The following is a 22,657-nucleotide window of genomic DNA, read 5'->3' on the forward strand; positions in this document are numbered from 1 at the left end:
ACTGGTGAGAGAGTGCACGCTGCTGCTCCATCCACTTAGGAGACATTTGCATACACCATTTTAGGCTTAATGCATGCAGATATAATGTTTTATTACTGTAATCCAGTAATAGCACACATACCTCTGTAGGAGGTTTTTCTGTTGGATTCCATATAAATCTGACAGAAACAAAATGAAGCTGTTTTCTTTGTCATATTACAGAGCTGTCCTTCCTAGGATGGTTCTTTTGGGGAGAACAGTTCTGCAATATGACATGTTATGGAGCAGGAGACCGTTTTAGTAAATAGGGCCAGCATACAGCCTCCATGCACACAGACCTTGTCCTCCGTTTTTTCATTTATCTTTTTATAAATGTTCTTTGACAATTTGCATTGTTGAAAATGTTTGATAAAAGTTGTTTGTTGCCGAATTTTGCCGCTTTAGCATAAATTTTCTTTCTATTCTAAATAATTGGTCTCTATAGGAAACCTAGTGTAATTGAACCAGGCCCTACAGAGACACGGCAGCTGCCTCTGCTGCCAGCTCACTACATAATTTATCTCTGAATAGTCATAAATGTTTACAAAATCTGAAATGATTTCACCCAGAGTATTGTAAGCGTCTCATTTAGGTCCAATAAGATCACATTTAATAGAGAGACAAAGGGCCATCACGTCCAGCCTGTAATACATTATATATTATAAATATTTTGTACCATCATACGTGTCAGAGAAGAGGAAGCTGCAGCCCTCCAGCTGTTTGAAACCTACTATCCACACATTGTGGGAACTGTAGTTTTGCAACAGCTGGGGGGTGCTGCAGGGTCCATAAATGTGTCCTTGGTTTCTGTCTTATCAGTATTCCTGTCCTGTAATGTAAAGGGACTGTGTGGCCAGCTCTCTCCCCTGTTGACATAGATACAGAAAAAAAGCAAAAAAAGAATCGCTACCCTAGCGCAGTGACCTCAGGTGGTGCTTCAGAGGTGCAAAAATACTTAGTCCCCAACAATGTTCCGCTTACCATACAGGATTGTGCTATGAACAGGCACAACGTTGGAATAGGCACAGAGACTGGAGGTGGTCCGGGGTCTGGCTGTCGCATCTCACCGCCACTTCACACGGGATACAATACAAGCTTCTGGATTTGATTTTTTTGTGCGCCAATCTAGCCAATGAAATGAAGAGTATGGTAAAGTAGATAAAACTTTTATTTGTAGTTCGTTAAAGAACTTTTAACTTCATCAGGCAAGAATACAGGTAATGTGCAATGTGATAGTTTCAATAAATACAATGAGGTAGGAGGAACGGAGGAGTACCGTGGTGTTTCACTGGAAGTGACGAGAGAGACAGGTACTTGTCATAATGATTGATAGATAGTATATACTGTACTCAAAAGTAATAAAATTATCATAAAGTACATAATGAATATATAAAGAAGTGTAATAAATAGCTGTTTAGCTAAATAAATGACCATTAGTAAAAAGGTAAACAGAGGGAATTATAACCATGGAGTAAAATTGGTCTTATAAACCACTAGAGATGAGCAAGTACTAAAATGCTCGGGTGCTCGATACTCAAGACGAATATTTCCCGATTCTCGGGTGCTCGTTTCGAGTAACGAACCCCATTGAAGTCAATGGGAAACTTGAGCATTTTTGCAGGGGACCAAAGCCCTGCACAGGGAAGGTTTCCTGAAAACTAGGGATGGGCTGAACCCGAAAGCCCTGCATCGGATTACCGCTGTCTGCCCGCTCCGTGCAGCGGGCGGATACAGCGGGAGGACCGCCTGGAAAACTGGGATACAGCCATAGCCATAGGCTGTATCCCAGTTTTCCAGGCGGTCTTCCCGCTGGATCCGCCCACTGCACGGAGTGGGCAGACAGCGGTAATCATTGCTGATGGTTCGGGTTCGGACCATCCCTACTGGAAACCTCAGAAAATGATGGGAACAACACTGAAATGAAAGTTATAGACCTAAGAACTGTTGAGTTCTTTTTGGATGATTCCTGCTTAACAGACACTATTTTTCCCTCCCTAACGCTCTCCCTGACAGACAGCAGCTCTCTGTCTAATCCCTACCAGCATGCATGCAAGGCGAGCACCGCCGGCCCAGATTCTTATATGCCCAGGTCATCTGATCTGGCCAGCCAATCACTGCTATGGACATGTATGGTTCCCACGTGATGCTAGGAGGTCCCAAAGACTCTCCTGCATGATGATTGGCTGAGAAAAAGCCGCCAAACATGCAGGAAGAGGAAGATGCCATTGTCTCGAGTATTGCGAAATAGTCGTCTAAATAACGAGTGCCATCGAGTACCAAGCTCGGACGAGCATGCTCGCTCATCTCTATAAACCACAGATGAAAGGGGATATATAAAAAAAAGTGAAAAAACAACTGTTATCCCAGCTGTATCCAAAACTGTAATAAAATTATTTTCTAGAAAAAAACGCATAGAAAATGCATCCAGTGTGAACATGACATATAATATAGAAATGGAGGTAAGATGGGAGGAGGAATAAGGTATTAACTTATAAAGTTATAAAGCTAAAGATGTACAGTACTAAAGGGACCTGTACTACAGACTAAAGGGAAGATGATTTTTAGCTCCAATAGTTAAAGGGGTGGTTATTTAAGATGACCTGATGCTGCTGAAATGTAAAAGGCTTAACTAAGAATAAGTGGGAGACCACAACCTTTATCTAAAAAGAACATATATTCCAAAACTTCCCACATAGAAAATCCCTTCCTAGAGACTCCATACTGAATGCACAGTTTATTTATACGTTGGCGGGCAGCTGACAGCTAGACGCAGCAGACACCAGTGACAGACCCACAGACGGACGCTGTGAGCAGCTGGTGGGGAGAAAATAACCAGGCAGAAAGCCTTCCTATGTACAAGCAGCCATCACTAAGCCGGCAGTCCCCTATGCTGCTCCAGCACATACAGCAACTTCTTACATAGGGGCTGCTGATAACCTCAGAAAACCTTCAGCCCATCTTAGGAAAACAATGTCTTGCCTAATCCTCCACTGTCATCCAGTGTTTCCCTAGCGCCTGACGACTGTAGCATATCAGCTTACCTCCAAATAATCATTAGTTCTAAAGGGAGAAAGCATTCATCTTTACTTGTGGAGGCCGCATCCCAGAGACACTGCAAAAATGGAGCTGGCTAGACATTTTGGCAATTGTTTTCCTAGATCAGCATTTTATATGGAGAAACTTTGTGGAGGGTAAACATAGTGCATCACTGCGAAGCATAACTGTACACTATTGGCCCATATAATATGCACAGCATTAACTCATACATGGCCATATAAACATGATTATAAAGGGGTATTGTGGTATGAGAAAATTGTATATAAATATATAACTCACCTCAAGATATATAACTGGCTGATATAGTGTTACCACTAATTGTACAGCCTTAGGCTGGGTTCACACTACGTATATTTCAGTCAGTATTGTGGTCCTCATATTGCAACCAAAACCAGGAGTGGATTAAAAACATGGATGGCTGCCATATAACAGTAAATAACGGCCATTATTTCAATACAACAGCCTTTGTTTTAAAATAACAGCAGATATTTGCCATTATATGGCGGCCATCCACTCAATTTTACCATTGTGTGAACAGATCCTTTCTGTGTTTTTAATCCACTCCTGGTTTTGGTTGCAATATGAGGACCACAATACTGACTGAAATATACGTAGTGTGAACCCAGCCTTAGGGTGCGTTTACACAGATATTTATCTGACAGATTTTTGAAGCCAAAGCCAGGAGTGGATTTGAAGAGGATAGATCCCAGTCTTTCTTTTTCGTCCTGTTCTGTTTTATAGTCTGTTACTGGCTTTGGCTTCAAAGATCTGTCAGATAAATGTTTGTGTAAACACACCATTAAGCATGCTTTTATGTGACTCACTCCTGTCATGAAGCTGTGTAGTCTTTCATTTTCTTGTAATATTGTCTACAGTTTCCCGACTCCTTCCTGGGGACAGCAAATCATCTTCAGAAGTCACTGGATGCTTAGCCTCTCTGAGCCTTAGCCCCACCTACTGACACATCTTTATTTGGGGCATTTAGGTAGAGTGAGGTGAATTTACAGCATGCTGCCCTGTGATGAATAAAGCCACAGAAACGAGCAGACTGGGAGTAAGTGCAGCAGGTGCTGCAACACTACTGTCTGTGTGAGAGCTCTGGGCGGGGAATTGGCAGGAGTGCTGTAGGAGGAGTGAAGGGAGGCTGGAAGAATTGATGAACTGCTGAGGGAAAGCAATGCATTCTAGGAATTGCATTACGGGGCAACTGCTCAGCCGGGAAGTACAGAACTTAGATAAGCAGATAAGCAATGCTATATGTTTCTACTGCTTTTTATTTATTTTTTTTAATAAAGAGGTATTAAAACTAGGCTTCATATTTTTTGGCTTGTAATTAGATTTGTTTTCTAATGGAATACCAAGCTCTAGAGAGCTGTTTGTGTGTTGCGTATTATGTCACTCAGGAGTGCCTGCAATGACTAAGGCATTGTGCATAGGGTGCAGGCTCTAGCTGCTGGGTGGGTAGATCATTTTGACATCAGGATTTGCTGATATTACCATCTCAGATCAGTTTTTCAGCACTCCATTTACCCCCATGATGAAAATGGATTATATGTTGGTTTTGTCAGCAACGTTCATCGAAACACAAGTACAGCAAGTACAACGTGTTCATTTTACTGTGATAATAGACAATGTGTTGAAGTGCAAAAAATAGATGATATTGTCAGTGATTCAGATGGAACATCAATGCCAAATACAAAGAAGTTTGCATTTCATGTGACCTGTGGCATAAATGTCTGTCTGGTGTGAAAGTGGTACCATGATATTGCGGGAATTACCCATTAGACATCCCTGTCCCTATATGGACTTACAATCTAATCTAGTCCTGAAAGGAAACACAGGATAACTTTAAAAATTGTGTTTTGAACCTAGCTGCATTAACTTGGTATGAGAGTTCTGTATTTATAAATGGCCCAGAGTGTTTGGTAAATGCTGTATGTGGAGTAGACTCGTTAAAGGGGGCACAATAGGATGTTTTTTTTGTGTGTTTTTTTTTTTTTTTTTTTTTTTTTTTTTATATAGATGCTACAGGATAGGCCATTAATCACTGATCTGTGGCATGCTGCCATCTGGCACCCCTACTGGTCAGTTGTTCGGCACACCTGCAAGGCTGGCATTGCAGAGTGCATGGGGCAGGCCATTCACTGCATAGTGGCCGCACCTGGTTACTGCATCCCAGGTTACTGCATCCCAGCCCCTGTTCAAGTGAATGAGAGCTGCTTCAGTAAATTGGTGCTGCCACTAAATAATGGAGTCAACTAATGGTGCGTTTACACAGAAAAATTATTGTTGGAATTTTCATGATAACGATCACATTTAAGCGATAATATGCTTGTGTAAACACAGTGAACGATCTAGCGACGAGCGAGAAATCGTTCATTGTGATCTTTTAACATGTTCTCAAATGGTCGTTGGTCGTTCGCTAAAAATTTGCAGATCGCTTCATGTAAGGAGTCTTTCACAGATTCACCCCATGTTGTTTGGGGTTAAGCGATCTTAAAACGATCGCAAAAATGATTTATTTTTTTTTAACTTTTTCATTTGTCAAAATGCTGATCGTTATAAAAACCAAACTGTTGCTTTAAAAATCGCTATCGATTTGGGCAAATTATCGCTTCGTGTAAACGCAGCATAAGTTCTTGCCATATTGCCACGCTGTAGACTTATCTAGGGTTTCACAAAAAGTGTGAGGCAAATGTCACAATAGAAGGCACTATATGAAAATAATCGCTAATCTAAGCAATAAATATCATATGTATTTTTACCTACAGTGTGCATACTAGAAACTGCATCCCACTTTTGCAGGGAAAGCATGTATTTACTAATGTATTTGTCTCATTGATGCATGAACAAGCCCCACCTTGTTCCAACAACAAAAAAGTTGGACGCAAAAAGCCTCAACCGGAATCCTGAAAGATGACTGGTTGCCCAGGGCCACGTTACCAAGACTTTATGGATCAAGGCCATATCTTACCTGTACTTTTGCTTTTAGATTGCTATATTATATGCATAATAATATAAACCTACACACAGGTGATTTAGGCCTCCATCCTTTGTCTTGTTTCCTTTAAATCGGGCCTGAAAACTGAGAGGGATCTGGTTAAACATTTTTTCTTGAATCAGTACTGAGCCTTATGTAACCTAAAAAGCTCCCTCAGGCTGTATGCACATGACTAATAAACATTCCACAATTGCAGATAGTATAGGATCTATTGTATTCTATGGGTCAGTGCACATGACGGTGGAAGTGACTGTACAGTCCTGATGTTTGGACGCTTCTTATTATGTTGCATGGTCTGTGGCTGTGGCCTGTCCATACTAATGGCTCAGTGGTTTTGCAGTCAGCAAAACTCCGTTTGTGTGCAGGTGGTCTAAGTGAGCACATACAGTGCACTGTAAACTAGTTATTCCCTAAATCTGACTAGAATGCCCGTGAGGATAGAGCTGAAAAAGTTACGTCTAGACTTTATTTAGGAGGAGTGGACCTGCTGACAACATGGGCCCTTTATAACTCACCTGAGGAAAATCCCGACCTGTGCACATCTCCCCAGCTGTGCCCATCACCGCCTCAAGACATCTGTCGGCTGTCTGATCTAGATTTCCATCTAGATATCTGTGTTTTTCCCCTTTGCTATTTAATACAAAACCAAAAATATTTATCTAAAATTGTGCTGCAAATACCCAGACCTATTCAGGTTCTTATTTTGTTATAAAAGTACTACTATTATATAGCCGGCTCCTAATGATATAATATGGACCCACAAGTGTTCCACATAATGTGCCAGTTGATCCAGACACATTGCTTTCTTTTCTTTGATTGTTTACTGCTTACATCTAGCAATCTGCTAGAGGTGCAACAAGTGGTCGGCTCTGTGGTTTTCAACACCAATGACAGATTTGTATGCACTCCAGCGTTTCATGTGTGATCACATAATGGGGATATGCTGCAGATCAGTAGCCAAAGATCTGAAGCAGACCCTCATCCTATAAACAATACTGGTAATGGGCAAAGTCAGTAGCAGTAGATGGTGCTTATGATGGGTGATTTCCAGCTGTTGTCAAGATGGATAATGAAGTAAGACTTCAGTCAATGAATGTGTGTTGAACATTTGCTGCCCCCTGCCCATAAGCTGGGGTTGAGGGAACCACCTGTGGCCAGCTTGTTAGCAGAAACCAATTTGGTGGTGTGCTGACGGTGACAGCAGTCTGGTGTATTCTTACGGCAGCTGCAGGATCCATGATTGGACGGCGATGACCTCTCAGCTGCCCCCTCCCCCATGATGATTAGTGCTGAGCTACACGCTGACACAGGACTTCATTTAGGGCAAAATCACTCTCCAGTACAATATAATTCTATGAATTCCCTTTATATAGCTGGTAAAGATATACGTACGTTTGCCACCAGAGTGGTACTGACCGTAGACGCCTGATTGTCCAGTGGTCAGTCCGGTCACAACAGGGTCTCGCTTTGGCACTTGTACAGACAGCATTGGATCTCTGTGATTTAGAGTTGGCTGTCCCTTTAACTCCCAAAGAAACTGCAAAGACCGAAAGTGCAGTGCCATTGCAGGAAGCATGGGGTACATCGGGTGTCTGTAATCTGGATCTGTTGTGTCTGTCTTAATGATTTTTTTTTTATTTGCTTGGCACCAGTGTCTTCTTTGTGCAGGAGTAAAGCAGTAGGTGGACTGTATGTTTGCTGTCACTGTTTATTAGCTCTAATCCTATATTGACAGTGTGTAGAGCTCTGTGAAGCCCTTAGTGGCTGCTACTGTTAGCTCCAGCCTGGGTTTTTGGATAGCATGGCGACAACTTACGCAAATGACCTGGTAGTTTCTATTGATGTATGGCCTGTTTATTAGAGACTATTGACATCTTAGCTACCAGTTGAAGTACAGGTTTGCACTAAAACATATATACAAACGTGTAGGGGCTTAAGAGAAGCAACACAATACCTGAAGAGTAAAAAAATAAAAAAAGTGACAAGGCCTTTGCAAACCTCAATGAGGGGTGCAGCTCAAAATGATGCAGGTACAGCTTTGCATAAAGGGGCATGCAGTCTGTGCATTATGCATTTTATGCAGTCTCAAAATTAGATCCTTTTTTTTTTTTTTTTTTTCCTCCTTCATGGTCACTGTTGCATGTCCATGGGTTTTTAAGCTCTGCTATTCCAGCTAAATAACTAAAAAATATTTTATAAACTTTGAGCTGTTTTTCTGTTATTGAAGTCTGCCTGTGTCTGAAACCTTGGTCTTACCTTGGACTCCATCATCCTTCATTGTCCTTAGAACATAAGTCATTTTGGCATGTGGCGAGGGTACAGAAATGATGGATTTAGGATAAGTTCATGGTTTGTATGTGTGACCGGCCATGAATGGCCCTTAAACTTTGACCTCTCGGTTAAACACAGATAATGCATTGCTTTCTTTGGTTGGGGTCTCTCGCTTCTCGCAATGAGGAGCTCTCTCGAAGAGCAGTTAATTGGAAATACGGTGACTATTACAGTGTAAGCATGTGGAGTTTGTGGAATCAGCAGGGAGTCTGAGACACCATCCATCTGCTTGTGTCAAGCCAGCATGACAAAGGGAAGGGCTGGTAGTTCAGCTCCAGGGCTTTCACAGATAAACCTAGCCTTTCCTCTGACGAGAAATTACTGCTGGCTTGTGCACATTGTTGTCTCTGTACAGTGTGCGGGGCCTGTGACAGCTCTTCAGATTACAGCTTGTGTATACATCAGTGAATACTAAGCAGCGGCCAATCAATCCCACTGCTTACTGTCACAGAATACTGAACTCCATTCACAAAGTGCCATAGACTGCTTTGTAAGGGCTCTATTCCCGCACTACGATCTGTTCATCTGGGACGGATCAATTCTAGCTCTTCACTTGTAGCTCTTCCAATTTCTTATGACAGGGTTTGCAACACATTTATTTTGTTGTAGACACCATGAAAAATAAAAACACCATCTGAGGCTTTTACCCTTTTCGCTCAACTTATACGTATCTGCGAGTTAAAAGACAAGAACCTGATTCATATAGCAACTGGTATTCCATGGGAAGGATAAGATTGTGTAGCTGAAAGCGGCTCACTGCTTAGCGTCAGGCAGGCTGCTGACAGGACGTCTTGTGCGAAGAGCAAGTAATATTAACTCCATGATCTCATCCCATCAAGAAGTATTTTGGCATTTGTTTTGACTTAGCAGAAAAAGATATGGAGACACATACTACTGATTTATTAGCTTGTTTTGTCATCGGGACTAATGGGGACTTAAAGTAGAAACATGCAGGCAGAGGTGAACATTTGGTGGATTTGCATTGTTGGGCTAAATAACTGGTATGGTAAAGTGACACAGAATGGACTGTGTGTCTAAAGGAAGTTTCTGATCATTTTGACTTAGTAACACTTTCACCCCCTTTTTGCATTCTGACTTCTCTACACCGGTGTAATGGGTAAATTTTGCAGTTTTCATACCTCATTTTATATCATACATCATGCTGCTTGTTCCAGTAAAAAGTGATCTTTTATCATCTGCAGATTGTGCTACATGGCCGTAGCACCACTTAGACCTGCCCACTCTGCTACCATAGGCTCCTCCCCTCCGTGATGACATTGTGCACAGGCCTAGACCTTTAGGCCAGCCTATTACAATGGCCGTGAAGGGGGCAAGGCCCAGACAGCTATGACGTCACAGAGGGGAGGGGTCTATGGTGCCGTTGTGAGCGGAATTAAGTGACGCCTTGGTTGAGAAGCCCCGGCCAGGTAGCACAATACACAGATGATAAAAGATCACTTTTTACTGGAACAGGCACCATGACGTATGATATAAAATAAAGTATGAAAACTGCTAAATTTATCTTTTACACCTCAGTAGAGAAGTCATAATGCACAAAGGGGGTGACTGTCACTTTTAAAGCTGAGTGTCAAATCTGTTTGTAAGAGCCTTTACACAGAGATTTATCTGGCAGATTTTTGAAGCCAAAGCCAGGACCTGACTATAAACAGAGAACAGGTCATAAAGAAAAGACTAAGATTTCTCCTCTTTTCAAATCTATTTCTGGCTTTGGCTTCAAAAATCTGCCAGATAAATCTCTGTGTAAAGGCACCCTTAGATTCTTAAAGGGGTTGTGCAGCGTTTAACTTTTATTCACTAAATAACACAATTACAAAGTTATACAACTTTGTAATGTGTGTTATTTAAGTGAATTGCCCCCTTGCCGCTGCGGGTCCTGGTCTATGGGGTTACATATACTTACCCCTTCCTTGAAGTCCCGGTCCGCCGAGTTATCGCCGTCGGAAGCTGTGTGCGCTCACCAGAGATGAGGGCGTCACCCCGACACGGGGGGGGGGGGGGGGGGGGGAGCATTCAGCAGGTTTGATTTGTCTAACCTACTGATAGTTCTTTTTAAGAGGATGCTTTATTGTGAACAGACACCAGACAATGCCTTTTTATTTAGTTAAATTAGTTCATGAAAACTGTCAGTTTTGTTGCAGTCTTCTAGAATCACTGCAAAACTGTTACTGATTTGCCGCAGTTATATAAAGTAGTGACAGCATTTTTGCCTCCACTATCAAAATTGCAGCAAAATCATGACAGTACCCCTGTGGACACAGACTTAAAGGGGTTATCCAGCGCTACAAAAAAATGGCCACTTTTCCCCCTCTCTTGTCTTCAGATTGGGTGGGGTTTAAAACTCAGTTTCATTGAATTAAATGGAGCTTAATTGCAAACCACGCCGGTGACAGGTCCTCTTTAATGACTTGTATTGTCACAGGTTATTAGATATTGTAATCCCATTACCTCCTGAGAACTTTTGATATATCCCCTTGATAACTCTTCCTGTGGCGACTAAGCCTTATGAGTAACATGTCCAATGTCCCTGTTGAGTATTTTGCCAAGGGCAGAAATTATTGCCATGGGGACATACTGTACACAGAAGCTCTTCATAATGCTTAAGCATTCTCTTACCATGCTCGGTGTGCCGTTCTCCTAGGGGGTATATAGGAGAACACCTTCTTTTATTCCGGCGCGGGCTGCATGGAGAGGTGGGAACTAGTCACCTAGGCTATAACTAGTCACAACTCCCGGTCGGCACACTGAGGACGGCACAACAAGTATGGTAAGAGAACGCTTTAGCAGCTCTATTAGGAGCTGCTAACAGCATTGTATACATTATAATAGTGATTGGTCCCTTTTAAAGGCAGAGTGTATCTTTAGTCTCCAAGTAATAAGGGCTGAAGTTTATCAAAGTGTGTAAACTAGATAGTGGTGTAAAGTGTGCACAGTACAGCTGTCACCCGTGGTAAAATGAAAGCTGAGCTGAGATTGGTTGCTGTGGGCAGTTTACACCAGTTTCTATTTTACACCATTTGATAAATCTGGGCCATTATGTTTTTTTTTAATCTAACACAGTACAGGGACTTCTGTCTTCTCTGAAATATTCTCTCTCCCCCAGGGTCCTCTTTATCCATGTTGTAAGGTGGTACATAAACCTAAGCAGTCCACATTTGCAGACTTGGAGTATAGGTAAAGGGGGATTCCCATCTCATAAAGTGATGCAGTGGGCGAAATCTAGGAATGGAGCTGGGTGTCCAGCATCACATCCTGTATATCTTACTGGCAGGGACATGGCCACATGAGAAGAGTCTGAAACTAGGACTGTGTTTATTAGGGGTCTGACAAAAGCTGAAGGTGAAAGAGACTCTAGTGGTTATTATGAGCCAAAAAAAAGTGTTTTCAACACCTTTTCATAGGGGGAATCCCCCCCCCCCAAAGGGTCATTGCTAATTCCATTTTTGTAAGATCAGAGGTCAGTGGTATTCACTTTGATCTCTGTTGATATATTTTCAACAACTTTCTTACGGAGCTACAGTTTAAGGCTATGTTTACACTACGTGGCAACAACGGTCGTACTTTTTGCAGAGTGCAACATAACCTTATCTGGTATGGGATCCCGGCCAGAGCGTATACACTTCGTATACGCTTCGGACGGGATCCCATACGGGGCCGCAAATAAGTGAATTCCGCCCGCAGAAAGACCTGTCAGTTCACACAGTGAAGCGAGCGACTCCGGCCACTCGCTTCACTGTGCGCTATGGGAAGCTCTGATGCGGGCATGCACTAATGCGCTCGCATCAGAGCTCTGCGGCCGGACGGATCATCTGGCCGGTACTTAAGTACCAGCCGCAATGAACCGGTATCAGCCCGGCCGTTCCGTGACCCGGCCGGGGTCGCGGAACGGCCGGTCTGATACGTTGTGTGAACATAGCCTAAGGGTACATTCACATGTACCGCCTTTGTGCTGGATGCGTGAATGTAGTGCCATAGCCTTATAAAATATGTAGCTGCCGTGATGGTAAATAGACCCTGCATAAAACCCCCAACCCCCTTGATTCTCGGGTTCCCCACTCAGTGACAGCCCGCTCAGCCAATCATTGTCTGCGGTAGGACAGTGCAGTGAGTAAACGGTGCGTATCTGTCTGCTGGACATAGACACTTACATGTGATGCCATGCTCTCTAGTCCTGACAAAAGCCTTTGCTTATTCTGCAATTTCTGTACGCTCAGAGCCTTGTGGACTTCTGTTTACTCTCATCTGTTTGACTGCGATCTCATATCTCTGAAGGTGTTTTTTTTTTTTTTTTAATACATGTCTTTGTGTGGTTTTTTATTAGCTGAGCAAAGACACTAAAACCAAGCAAACAAGGCTGGAGGATAGTGTTCTAGCTGGTTTACTAAGGAGCACAAAAGGTGACGTTTTGTTGCCTTTCTGAGCTAAAGTAATGGTGCGAAGTGCAGTAGAGTAACTACAATGTGCAAATAAGCCTCCGGTCTGCCACACTTTGATGTTTACAGTAGCCATGTTCACTAACACTTTCAGATGTGGATGTGGGTTTATGCCTTTACAGGGACATCTGGCTAATGTGTGCTTTTAAAAAGGGTGAACTGTTTCTGAGCCACCCAAAGAGGACCATGTCAGTGTTTTCCCAAGTATTAAACCCCTTTCACAGTCTTGTATAATTCATGGTAGCAGAGGAAGCCTAAGGGTACAAACACACACACCGTATACGCAGCATATTTACTGCTGCGATACGCAGCAGATTAGATCTAAATAACTGAACACAGCATCAAATCTGCAGCGTATTTGCTGTGTATCTGCTGCGTATACTGTGTGTGTGTGTTTGTACCCTAAGGGTCCCTTTGTAACATACCAAAAAACAGCAGTACTATTAATGTGCAAATAATAACTAAAAAAATGAACCTATACAATGAATGATATCTTGATGCTCTATTCGAAGTGAACTTTCTATATGCAATGTGTAATCTTTATGTATAGAGAAGAGGTTTAATTTGTGTGACCCTGTGGCTGGGGAAGCTTAACCTTGTACATAGGGATAGAGGACCCTGCTTGTGAGGGTATGCAATGTACAAGGTGACAAGAACAAGCTGGTCATGGTGTGGTGAGGTGGCTGCAGAGTTATGTAGGTGTATTGTATTCTGAAGAGATGGGGTTTCAAGTTGCTTTTGTAGGCAGTCGGTAAAAGCCAGATGTATTGGGGTAGTGAGGTCCAGAGTACGAGGTATGTTCTGTAGAAATCTTGGTGAGAAGTGGGAAATCCGGCCAGAGATGTATGAGGGGACAAGTTGTGGATGGCCCTGTATGTTAGGTTTAATCTATATGAAGGCGTCCTTAGCGATATAATTCTTTGTGGGGTAAAGACATAACGCAGTATTAGGATTATTGAGCAATTTCTGCCGACACTCCTCTAAAAGAAGCCAGCGGCTATGTGGTTCTCAACGCGCTAACACACTTAGCGGTTACCAGTTTTAATAACTGTGTTATTAGCTTTAAGGGTCTCTGTGCATTAACAGATGCTGGTGGCAGTAAAATACAGCGGCAAATTATATATATTATTTTGCTGAGTTTTGTTTTGAGCCTTATATATGTCTCAAGTTAATAAAATCTAATCCACTATTTCCGTTTAATTTTAATATATATATAATATATATATAAAAAATATTCAGGTTAAAAAAACACACTCGTGCTGAAGGGCTGTCTAATGAAATACCCTGTGCTTGTGGTGTAAATGGGGGGAAAATAAGGATTTTTGCTCTGAAATAGTATATTTTGTATTGTATAAAACAATATTATAAGTCTAAAGTTCTGACAGGTTTCTTAGTAAATGTGTCTTCCAGTATTAGCTTGATCTTGGTCCACAGGTAATGTAAAGTGACTCTGTACCCACAATCTGACCCCCCCCCTTCCCCAAACCACTTGTACCTTCGGATAGCTGCTTTTAATTCAAGATCTGTCCTGGGGTCCGTTCGGCAGCTCATGCAGTTATTGTCCTTCAAAAAAACGTTTAAACTGGCAGCCCCGTGCCCAACGGCCGGGGCTTAGGTTGTGTATGTATATAAGGCTGGCACAACCTCTCTGTCCCTTCTCCCCGCCCTAATCATCATTAGGAATGCTCCGGGCAGATTGTCTCCTATTCATCAGCTGTGTGAATAGTGAACATGGGCTGGATCATTAAGGCACCTGTGCAATGTTCAGACAGTGGCATTCCTAGTGATGAAGAGGGTGGGGAGGAGGGATGGAGGGGTGGTGCAAAGTTAGGGCACAGATTCTCTAAGCCCTGGCCATGGGGAACAGGGCTGCAAGTTTAAAAGTTGTTTTTTAGGACAATAACTGCATCACCTGCCGAGCGGACCCCAGTACAGATCTTGGATTAAAAGCAGCTATCCGAAGGTACACGTGATTTGGGAGGGACAGATTGTGGGTACAGAGTCGCTTTAAGAGAAACTGTCAGCACATAGTGACATACACAGATTCCAGCACTGTGGAAAAAAAGCTACAGCCATAGGTGTCTCTCCATTCCTCTTTGGCTAAGCATTCGAATACAGCCTATAATTGTTTTGTGTAATATGGTCTTAATTTGCAATGCTGCCTGGTGCGTTTACAGAGAGAGATTTATCTGACAGATTTTTGTAGCCAAAGCCAGGAATGGATTGAGAAGAGGAGAAATCTCAGTCTTTCCTTTATGACCTGTTCTCCGTGTATAGTCTGTTCCTGGCTTCGGCTTCACAAATCTGTCAGATAAATCTCTATGTAAATGCATCATTGGTTTATCCGATAGATTTGGGTTATGCTGCTTTTACACGTAACTATTATCACACGAATTTGCGCGATAACGATTGAATTCAAGCAATAATCGTACGTGTTAACGCAGCGAACGAAAAATTCGCAGATCGTTCCGTGTGAGATAGACTTAAGCGATCGCAAAACGAATTTTCCGTACGATATATTGTACCGTCTAAACGCTGATCGTTATGAAAAAAAATCGTCACTTCGAAATCGTTAATCATACGATCGGGCGCATTATCATTCCGTGTAAACGTAGCATTAGTTTCATTCTTGCTTGAATGAATGATTCCTGAGACAACGAGGAGGGAAATGTAGTCAACGTGTGAGACAAGTTTTGAGAAAGTGAATGTCATACAAGGTGCTCCAGTGTTAGTGGTGGTCCTGCACCTTTAGGAAACATTGGTAGAAGTGAGCAAATGAGAAATTCTAGTCCCATCTGGTTTTTGTGTGATTAATACATTGAATTGCTGGGTAAAATGACTTCCCTGAAGTCTTTCCTCTCTTGTGTGTGATGACTATTGTGTGCTGAACATGACTAATATTTGTCTGATCATGTTGGAAGAGATTACTGTTATATAGTGGACAGTGTATAGACATATCAAAATATTTTGTGTCCGTTTTCTCCTCCAATGCTCCAAAATGTAACTACTTTGCATTGGGAAGCTGCTCAGGGCAATTTTGGTCGCGTTTTAGATGTTCCCATTCTCATAGTTTAGTTTACATGGCACATTTTTCACCATTTTGTGTGTGTGTGTGTATATAACATCTTTTGGGTATTAAGATGTTTCTTTTGAATACCAGTGCCAGTTAATGGAGCATGTCAAACAAGTTGTTCTGGTTGTATCTCCAACAGCACTTTGGCTACATTGTATGAATAAAGTGATTGATAGTGATGTAAAGACCTGGTCACAGGATGGGTTGTCAGTAGAGATGAGCGAACTTCGAGCACGCTCGACTTTGTCCAAACCGGAGTGTGCGACATTTGATTGCCGTTCACTGAAGAAGTTGGATGCTGCCTGAAAAACATTGATACAGCCATAAGCTGCTCTGTTTTCCAGGACCCCCTAGGGCTGCATCCCAATTTAGCCACGGGCTGCCAAATGTCACACGCTCCGGTTTGAACAATCACGAGCGTGCTCGAAGTCCGTTCATCTCTGGTTTGTAGTGACAACTCTCGTTTCTAAATTTGACATGATTGTCTCAGTCCTGTATAGGATCTCTTATGGCTGCTATGTTGTTTATGGTTTTTTGTAATGCATTGCATTGGATATAGAATCTGCCATGGCTGTGTCATGTATTTGAGAAATACATGGTGTCATATTTAAATAAAGACCTTTAAATCTTTTTTGCGCTCTGCCATTAGTAAAGTAAGATTGCATCCAATGTGTAATGTATCACTTCATATTTTGGCTAAAGCCCATTTATCCACACACTTTATGAAGGTAACATTGTGTCTCTACACTTTCTCCCCTAATCACTCCTTTCCCTTGTGTGCATGAGCTTTAGAGAGATTGGAGACAGCATTTAATAAGTGTAATTTTTTTCACCTTTTCTTTCAGGTTGCAATCGCCGATGACTACTCTGATCCTTTCGATGCCAAGAATGAACAGAAGAACAAAGGGGTTATAACTGAGAACAATGGCTACATGGAACCTTATGAGGCCCAAAGACTGATGACTGGTAAGAAGAACTCTAGAGAACCTATGTGGTCACTGACTGTTGCAGTGATATATCTTTCTTAGATATAGATTGTAGCGTTGTTAGTCTCCCTAATCTTGTTAGATCTTTCATATTTTTAATTCCTTTGGGAATAAAGGATAAACGTCCCATTTCTGCAGTTTTTTTTGACTCGTTTCTTGTAAAGGAATTCAGTCTGGATTTTGATTAGAAAAGAAAATAAAGTTAAAAGCACATGTATGCTTAAGAATGGTGTGAATCTAGTTCTCATTCACAACCAGTGTTGGGACTAGCAGGCTTAGCACCTGGTTTTCCACAGGACTTACTGAACCAATGTTAATCGATGATCACAATGGTGAAAAGTAACAGATGGCTACATTCTATTCTACATTCTATTACTCATTCACCTGCTGCAAGGTAGACAAGCCTGTTTATATCCAATTGTTTATACCTACTGCAAATTGATAACATTTGTGGATCCACCCAGTGGAATTCAAAGCACTGTATGGATGCAAAGGGAACCTGTCATTAAGACAGTGCTATCTAATCTATCACCATCATGTTATAGAGCAGGAAGAACAGAGAAGATTGATATATATCTCTGTGGGAAAAGATTTAGTATAACCTATAACGTTATCATTGAAATCGTTGCTCATCCTTTATTAAAGAGTCCAGTGGACAGTGTCATTCAGTGGACAGACTCTTTAGCATGGAAACATCAGCGGATATTGCCTATCTGGACTTCAGCAAAGCTTTTGATACAGTTCCCCATAAAGAGCTGATAGAGAAGTTGGAGAAAATTGGACTTAATCCCTGGATAGTTCAGTGGATTTGTGGTTGAATGAAGGATAGATATCAGAGGGTTGCTGTTAATGGTGTATATTCCGAGCAGAGACTGGTTACAAGTGGTGTGCCACAAGGGTTTGTTCTGGGTCCTATTCTTTTTTTATATGTTTGTGAGTGACATAGGAGAAGGGTTGGTAGGTAAAGTTTGTCTGTTTGCTGACGACACAAAAGTGTGCAATAGGGTTGATATTCCGGGAGGTGTCAGTAATATGGAAAATGATTTAGCTTTGCTAGATAAGTGGTCCAAACAGTGGAAATTGTTCAACGCTTCCAAATGTAAAATAATGCACTTGGGGAGGAGAAATCCTCTATCAGAGTATCACATCTGCAGTACTGTGTTGGAAAAGACTTCAGAAGAGAAGGATTTAGGGGTAATTATATCGGACAGCCTTAAAATGAGTCACCAGTGCAACCAGGCGGTGGGGAAAGCGAATCGTATGCTGGGGTGTATAGCTAAAGGTGTAACCAGTAGGAAGAAGGAGATTGTGATCCCGCTGTATAGAGCTCTAGTGAGACCACATCTGGAATACTGTGTCCAGTTCTGGAGACCTCACCTAAAAAAGGACATTGATAAAATAGAACGGGTCCAAAGACAGGTTACAAAGGCGGTGGAGGGTGTGAGGCATAAAGCATATCAGGAAAGACTTAAAGATTTGAATCTGTATAGTCTGGAGGAAAGAAGGGAAAGGGGGACATGATTGAAACCTTTAAGTATGTTAAAGGACTAAATAAGGTTCAGGAGAGAAGTGTTTTTAGTAGAAAACTGAGCTTAAGAACAAGAGGACACAGTGAGAGGTTAGTTGGGGGAAAGATCAGAAGCAATGTGAGAAAATATTATTTTACTGAAAGAATAGTAGATACCTGGAACAAACTTCCAGCACAGGTGGTTGGTAAATCTACAATAACAGAATTTAAACACGCCTGGGATAGACATATATCTATCCTAAGATAATAAGAGAGAAAATGGCAGACTAGATGGACCCAGTGGTCTTTTTCTGCTGACAATCTTCTAAGTTTCAATCAACAAATTACTAAGTTAGGCCATGTTCTCACTGCGTAAGACACCGGCCATTCTGTGACCCAGCTGGGTCACGGAACAGCCGGTGTCAGAGAAGATCATCCCGGCCGGTACTGCAGTACTGGCCAGATGATCTTCACTGCCGCAGAGTTCGGATGCGGGTGCATCGGTGCGCACCCGCATCCAAATTCCCCACTCCATTGTTTGAACTGACAGGGTTTTCTGCGTCTGCTATTCAGTGAATAGGGATCCCGGACAGAGTGTATACTATGTGCATACACTCCGGCTGGGACTCCCTCAGGTGCAGCACTATGTTGTTACAATGGCCGTGATTACTTCAGTGCTTGCGTAGTGTGAACATAGCCTTATACTGAATATTTTCCCATAAAGATATATAACACTCTGCTCAGCTCTTTCTTCTCTATAAAATAATGCCGATAACTTCAATAGCATTTTCATGATGATTGCTTCCCTTTAAGGCGTTATAATTTCTTTTGAACCTATTGGGAGGGCCAGAGCAGTCTGAAGATATTCATAATGTGATATTCTTAATGAAAATCTGACCCAGTCAGATTTCACTTTCTGACCACCATGCTTCAGAGAAGAGATGGTATAGAACTGGTGATAAGCAGCGCCTGGTTTCCTCTAGACATGATGTTTAAAATGAGGCCAAATCTTGGTTTTATCAGACCAATCATCCCTCTTTTTTACAGTCTAAGGGCTCGTTCCCACTGAGTGAACATGTTCATTCTTCAGCGCGGACAGGGCAGGAGCGCGCCCCTCCCATAGACTCCCATTATGAGCGGGAGGCTAACGGCATTCCGCGGCGGACAATTCCGTCACGGAATTCCGCTACCTTTCCTTAGTGGGAACGAGCCCTTATAGTGGTTTTACACAGAGCGATAATTCGCCCAATTGATCAGCGTTTAGAGAGAGCGATACATCGTACAGAAAAATCGTTTTACGATCGCTTAAGCCTATCTCGCACATCGTTGAAAGAATGTTTACACAGAACGATCTGCAAATTTTTTGCGAACGATTAACGACTATTTGAGAACATGTTGAAAAATGAATGATTTCTCGCTCGTCGCCTGATTTTTCGCTGCGCTTACACGTACGATTATCGTTTGAATTTGCACGATAACGATCAAATTCAAACGATAAATCGTTGTGTAAAACCGTGTAAAATTTTAGCTTCTCTTTTTTTAATACATTTTAAATGGGGCTGGGTGGTATGGCCAAAAAATAAGATCTCGCATTTTTTTTTTTTTCTAAATAAATTTAGAAAGCCTTTAAGAAAGATTTAGAAAGCCTTTGAGGCTATTTTTTTTTTTTTTTTTTTTAGGCAAAAACTGTATTACTTTACACAGAACCAGTGCTCCCAGATAAGCAGTTATTCCCAGTAGGGATGTCACGATACCAGAATTTTAAGTTCGATACCGATACCAGCTTTCTTATTTCGATACTCAATAATAATTCGATACAAAATAAAGTTTGGAAAAAAAAACATGTAAAAATACAAATATACTGTAATTTCCCCCCGCCCAGACTGCGAATATGATGCCCCTATGTACAACATTTTTATCTGACTTTTTGATCACTTTGATACATTTTATAGTTCTGACAATTATGCATGCAATGGTTGCAAAATACATGTATGTTCCTTTTTTTTTTTTTTACTTATTTTGAAATAAAAAAGGGAATGATTTATGATTTTTTTAAAAAAAAAAACACTTTTTATTTCCCCTCTACCTCGCAGCATACCTCGCTATGCACTACAATTCCCAACATACCTTCTTATGCACTACATGTACCAGCATACCTTCTTGTGGGGAGTTGTGCACAAGGAGGTATGCTGGGAGTTGTAGTACATAAGAAGGTAAGCTGGGAGTTGTAGTGCACAAGGAGGTATGCTGGGTGTTGTAGTGCATAGGGAGGTATGCTGGGAGTTGTAGTGCACAAGGAGGTATGCTGGCATGTTGTGTCAGGAGGCTGCTGCACAACTGCAACTCCCAGCATACCTCTTTGTGCACTACAACTCCCAACCTACCTCCTTGTGCACTAAAACTCCCCACAAGAAGGTATGCTGGGGGTTGCAGTTGTGCATTAGCAACCTCCTGACACAACAACCCCCAGCATACCTTCGTATGCACTAAAACCCCCACATACCTCCTCGTGTACTGCAACTCCCCACAAGAAGTTATGCTGGGAGTTGTAGTGGACACTGAGGTATGCTGGAACTTGTAGTGCACAAGGACACCCAGCATACCTTCTTGTGGGGAGTTGTTGTGCACAAGGAGATATGGTGGGAGTTTCAGTTGTGCCGCAGCAACCTCCTGGCACAACAACTCCCAGCAGCATACCACCTTGTGCACTACAACTCCCAGCATACTTCCTTGTGCACAAAGAGGTATGCTGTGGGTTGTACTAGTGCACAACGAGGTATGCTGCTGGGAGTTGTAGTGCAGCAGCAACCTCCTGACACAACTCCCAGCGTACCTCCTTGTGCACAACTCCCCACAAAAAGATATGCTGGGAGTTGTTCCACTGTGCCGGCGGGCCCTGGGGGGACGGCGACAGGATTGTGGAGGGACCCGACTGCAGCGGCAGGTCCTGGTGGGAGAGCTAAAGGGTGCAGGGAACCCCGCTGTATTAGTGGGTCCTGGAGTGTGCGGGGCCCCCCGCTGCACCGGCGGCTCCTGGAAGGTAGAGAACTGGAGGGTGCGGGGGACGCCGCTGCACCAGCCGGTCCCGGGGTGGGGAGACTGATAATGGTTAAATGACTACCGCCCGCGGGATCGTGGGCCGCAGTCATTAGCAGTGGGGGCCACTCCATATGCAGCAGACCTCTGCTGCATATGGAGCGGCTTGGGAGGGATTAAATGCCGCCGTCAGTTGTGACAGCGGCATGTACAAATAGCCGACACTAGCGATCGCTATGTGCCGGCTATTTGAATTCCGCGCCGTCGCTGAATTTTCTCTGTAGATAATCACCACTGTACTAAGCAACTACCCATGTAGGCTATCCCCTTTTGGGAACCCCATCTCCTTGGTATTAAAAAAAAAAAAAAAAAAAAAATTGAAATAAAAACACCCTCACCTGGCTGCAGCACAGTTCCTCAGCCTTCCCTTATCCTCCAAGCCTTGTGAGTGATTTCTCAGTACACTGTATTTAACTGTAAGGGCCAGTTTGCTTGTAGTAAAACTGGCGGAATTCTCCGCCGCAGAATTCCGTCAGTTTTACTCTGTGTGAACTGGCCCTTATGTTATTGTTAGATGCAGCACAGGGTAGGGGGGTTTCAGCACTTATCTGCTTGTCCCCCATAGTGTCTTGAATGCTTTCTGTGCTGTAGCATGTAAGTGAGACAGATAGGGTTAAAGACGAGACCACCGGGCATTTGTGTTAGTCTTATCGGCTCCTATATAAAGACAGTCCCACCTAAATTGGTCACAGATTAGTTTTAGGCTTAGTGGTCAGAATGAAAACTGATGAAAGATACAAGAATTATTTTATAATCTGGACAGTAAAATAGAAAAAAATATCACCAACTTCAGAAATCTTTTACCAGGATTAGAAAAAGTACTACATTTTTGCAAAAACAGAGCCACACCTGTCTCCAGGTTGTGTGGGGTATGGCCATTCAGCTCCATTGACTTATAACTCAGCTGCAATGTATATTTTGAACTAACATAAAAATAAAATAAAAATATTTTAATAAACAAAACAAAAAAAAAAATCTTTAAAAAAGTGTCATGAAAAATAAATTAATCTTCTAGGAAACCACAGATCAGTTCTAAAATCAAGTAGCGAATTCATAGGGGGACATTTATTAAGTCCGGTGTTGTTTGTGCCGGGCTTAAAAATGTGCCTGCATCACCAATGTTTGCAGGTTTATGCA

At 42.3% G+C, this 22,657-nt stretch overlaps 1 protein-coding gene across 1 annotated transcript in view; it reads left to right on the forward strand.

The window, feature by feature from the left end:
• The window catches only part of SHB (SH2 domain containing adaptor protein B), a 137,181-nt gene that overhangs the window by 27,827 nt on the left and 86,697 nt on the right, over nt 1-22,657 (forward strand). Inside the window, exon 2 of the mRNA XM_069962113.1 lies at nt 16,777-16,897. Coding sequence (XP_069818214.1) covers nt 16,777-16,897 — 121 coding nt within the window. The remainder of the gene's footprint in view (nt 1-16,776; nt 16,898-22,657) is intronic.

The sequence above is a fragment of the Dendropsophus ebraccatus genome, chromosome 3 (genome assembly GCF_027789765.1).
Source record: "Dendropsophus ebraccatus isolate aDenEbr1 chromosome 3, aDenEbr1.pat, whole genome shotgun sequence".
NCBI lineage: Eukaryota > Metazoa > Chordata > Amphibia > Anura > Hylidae > Dendropsophus > Dendropsophus ebraccatus.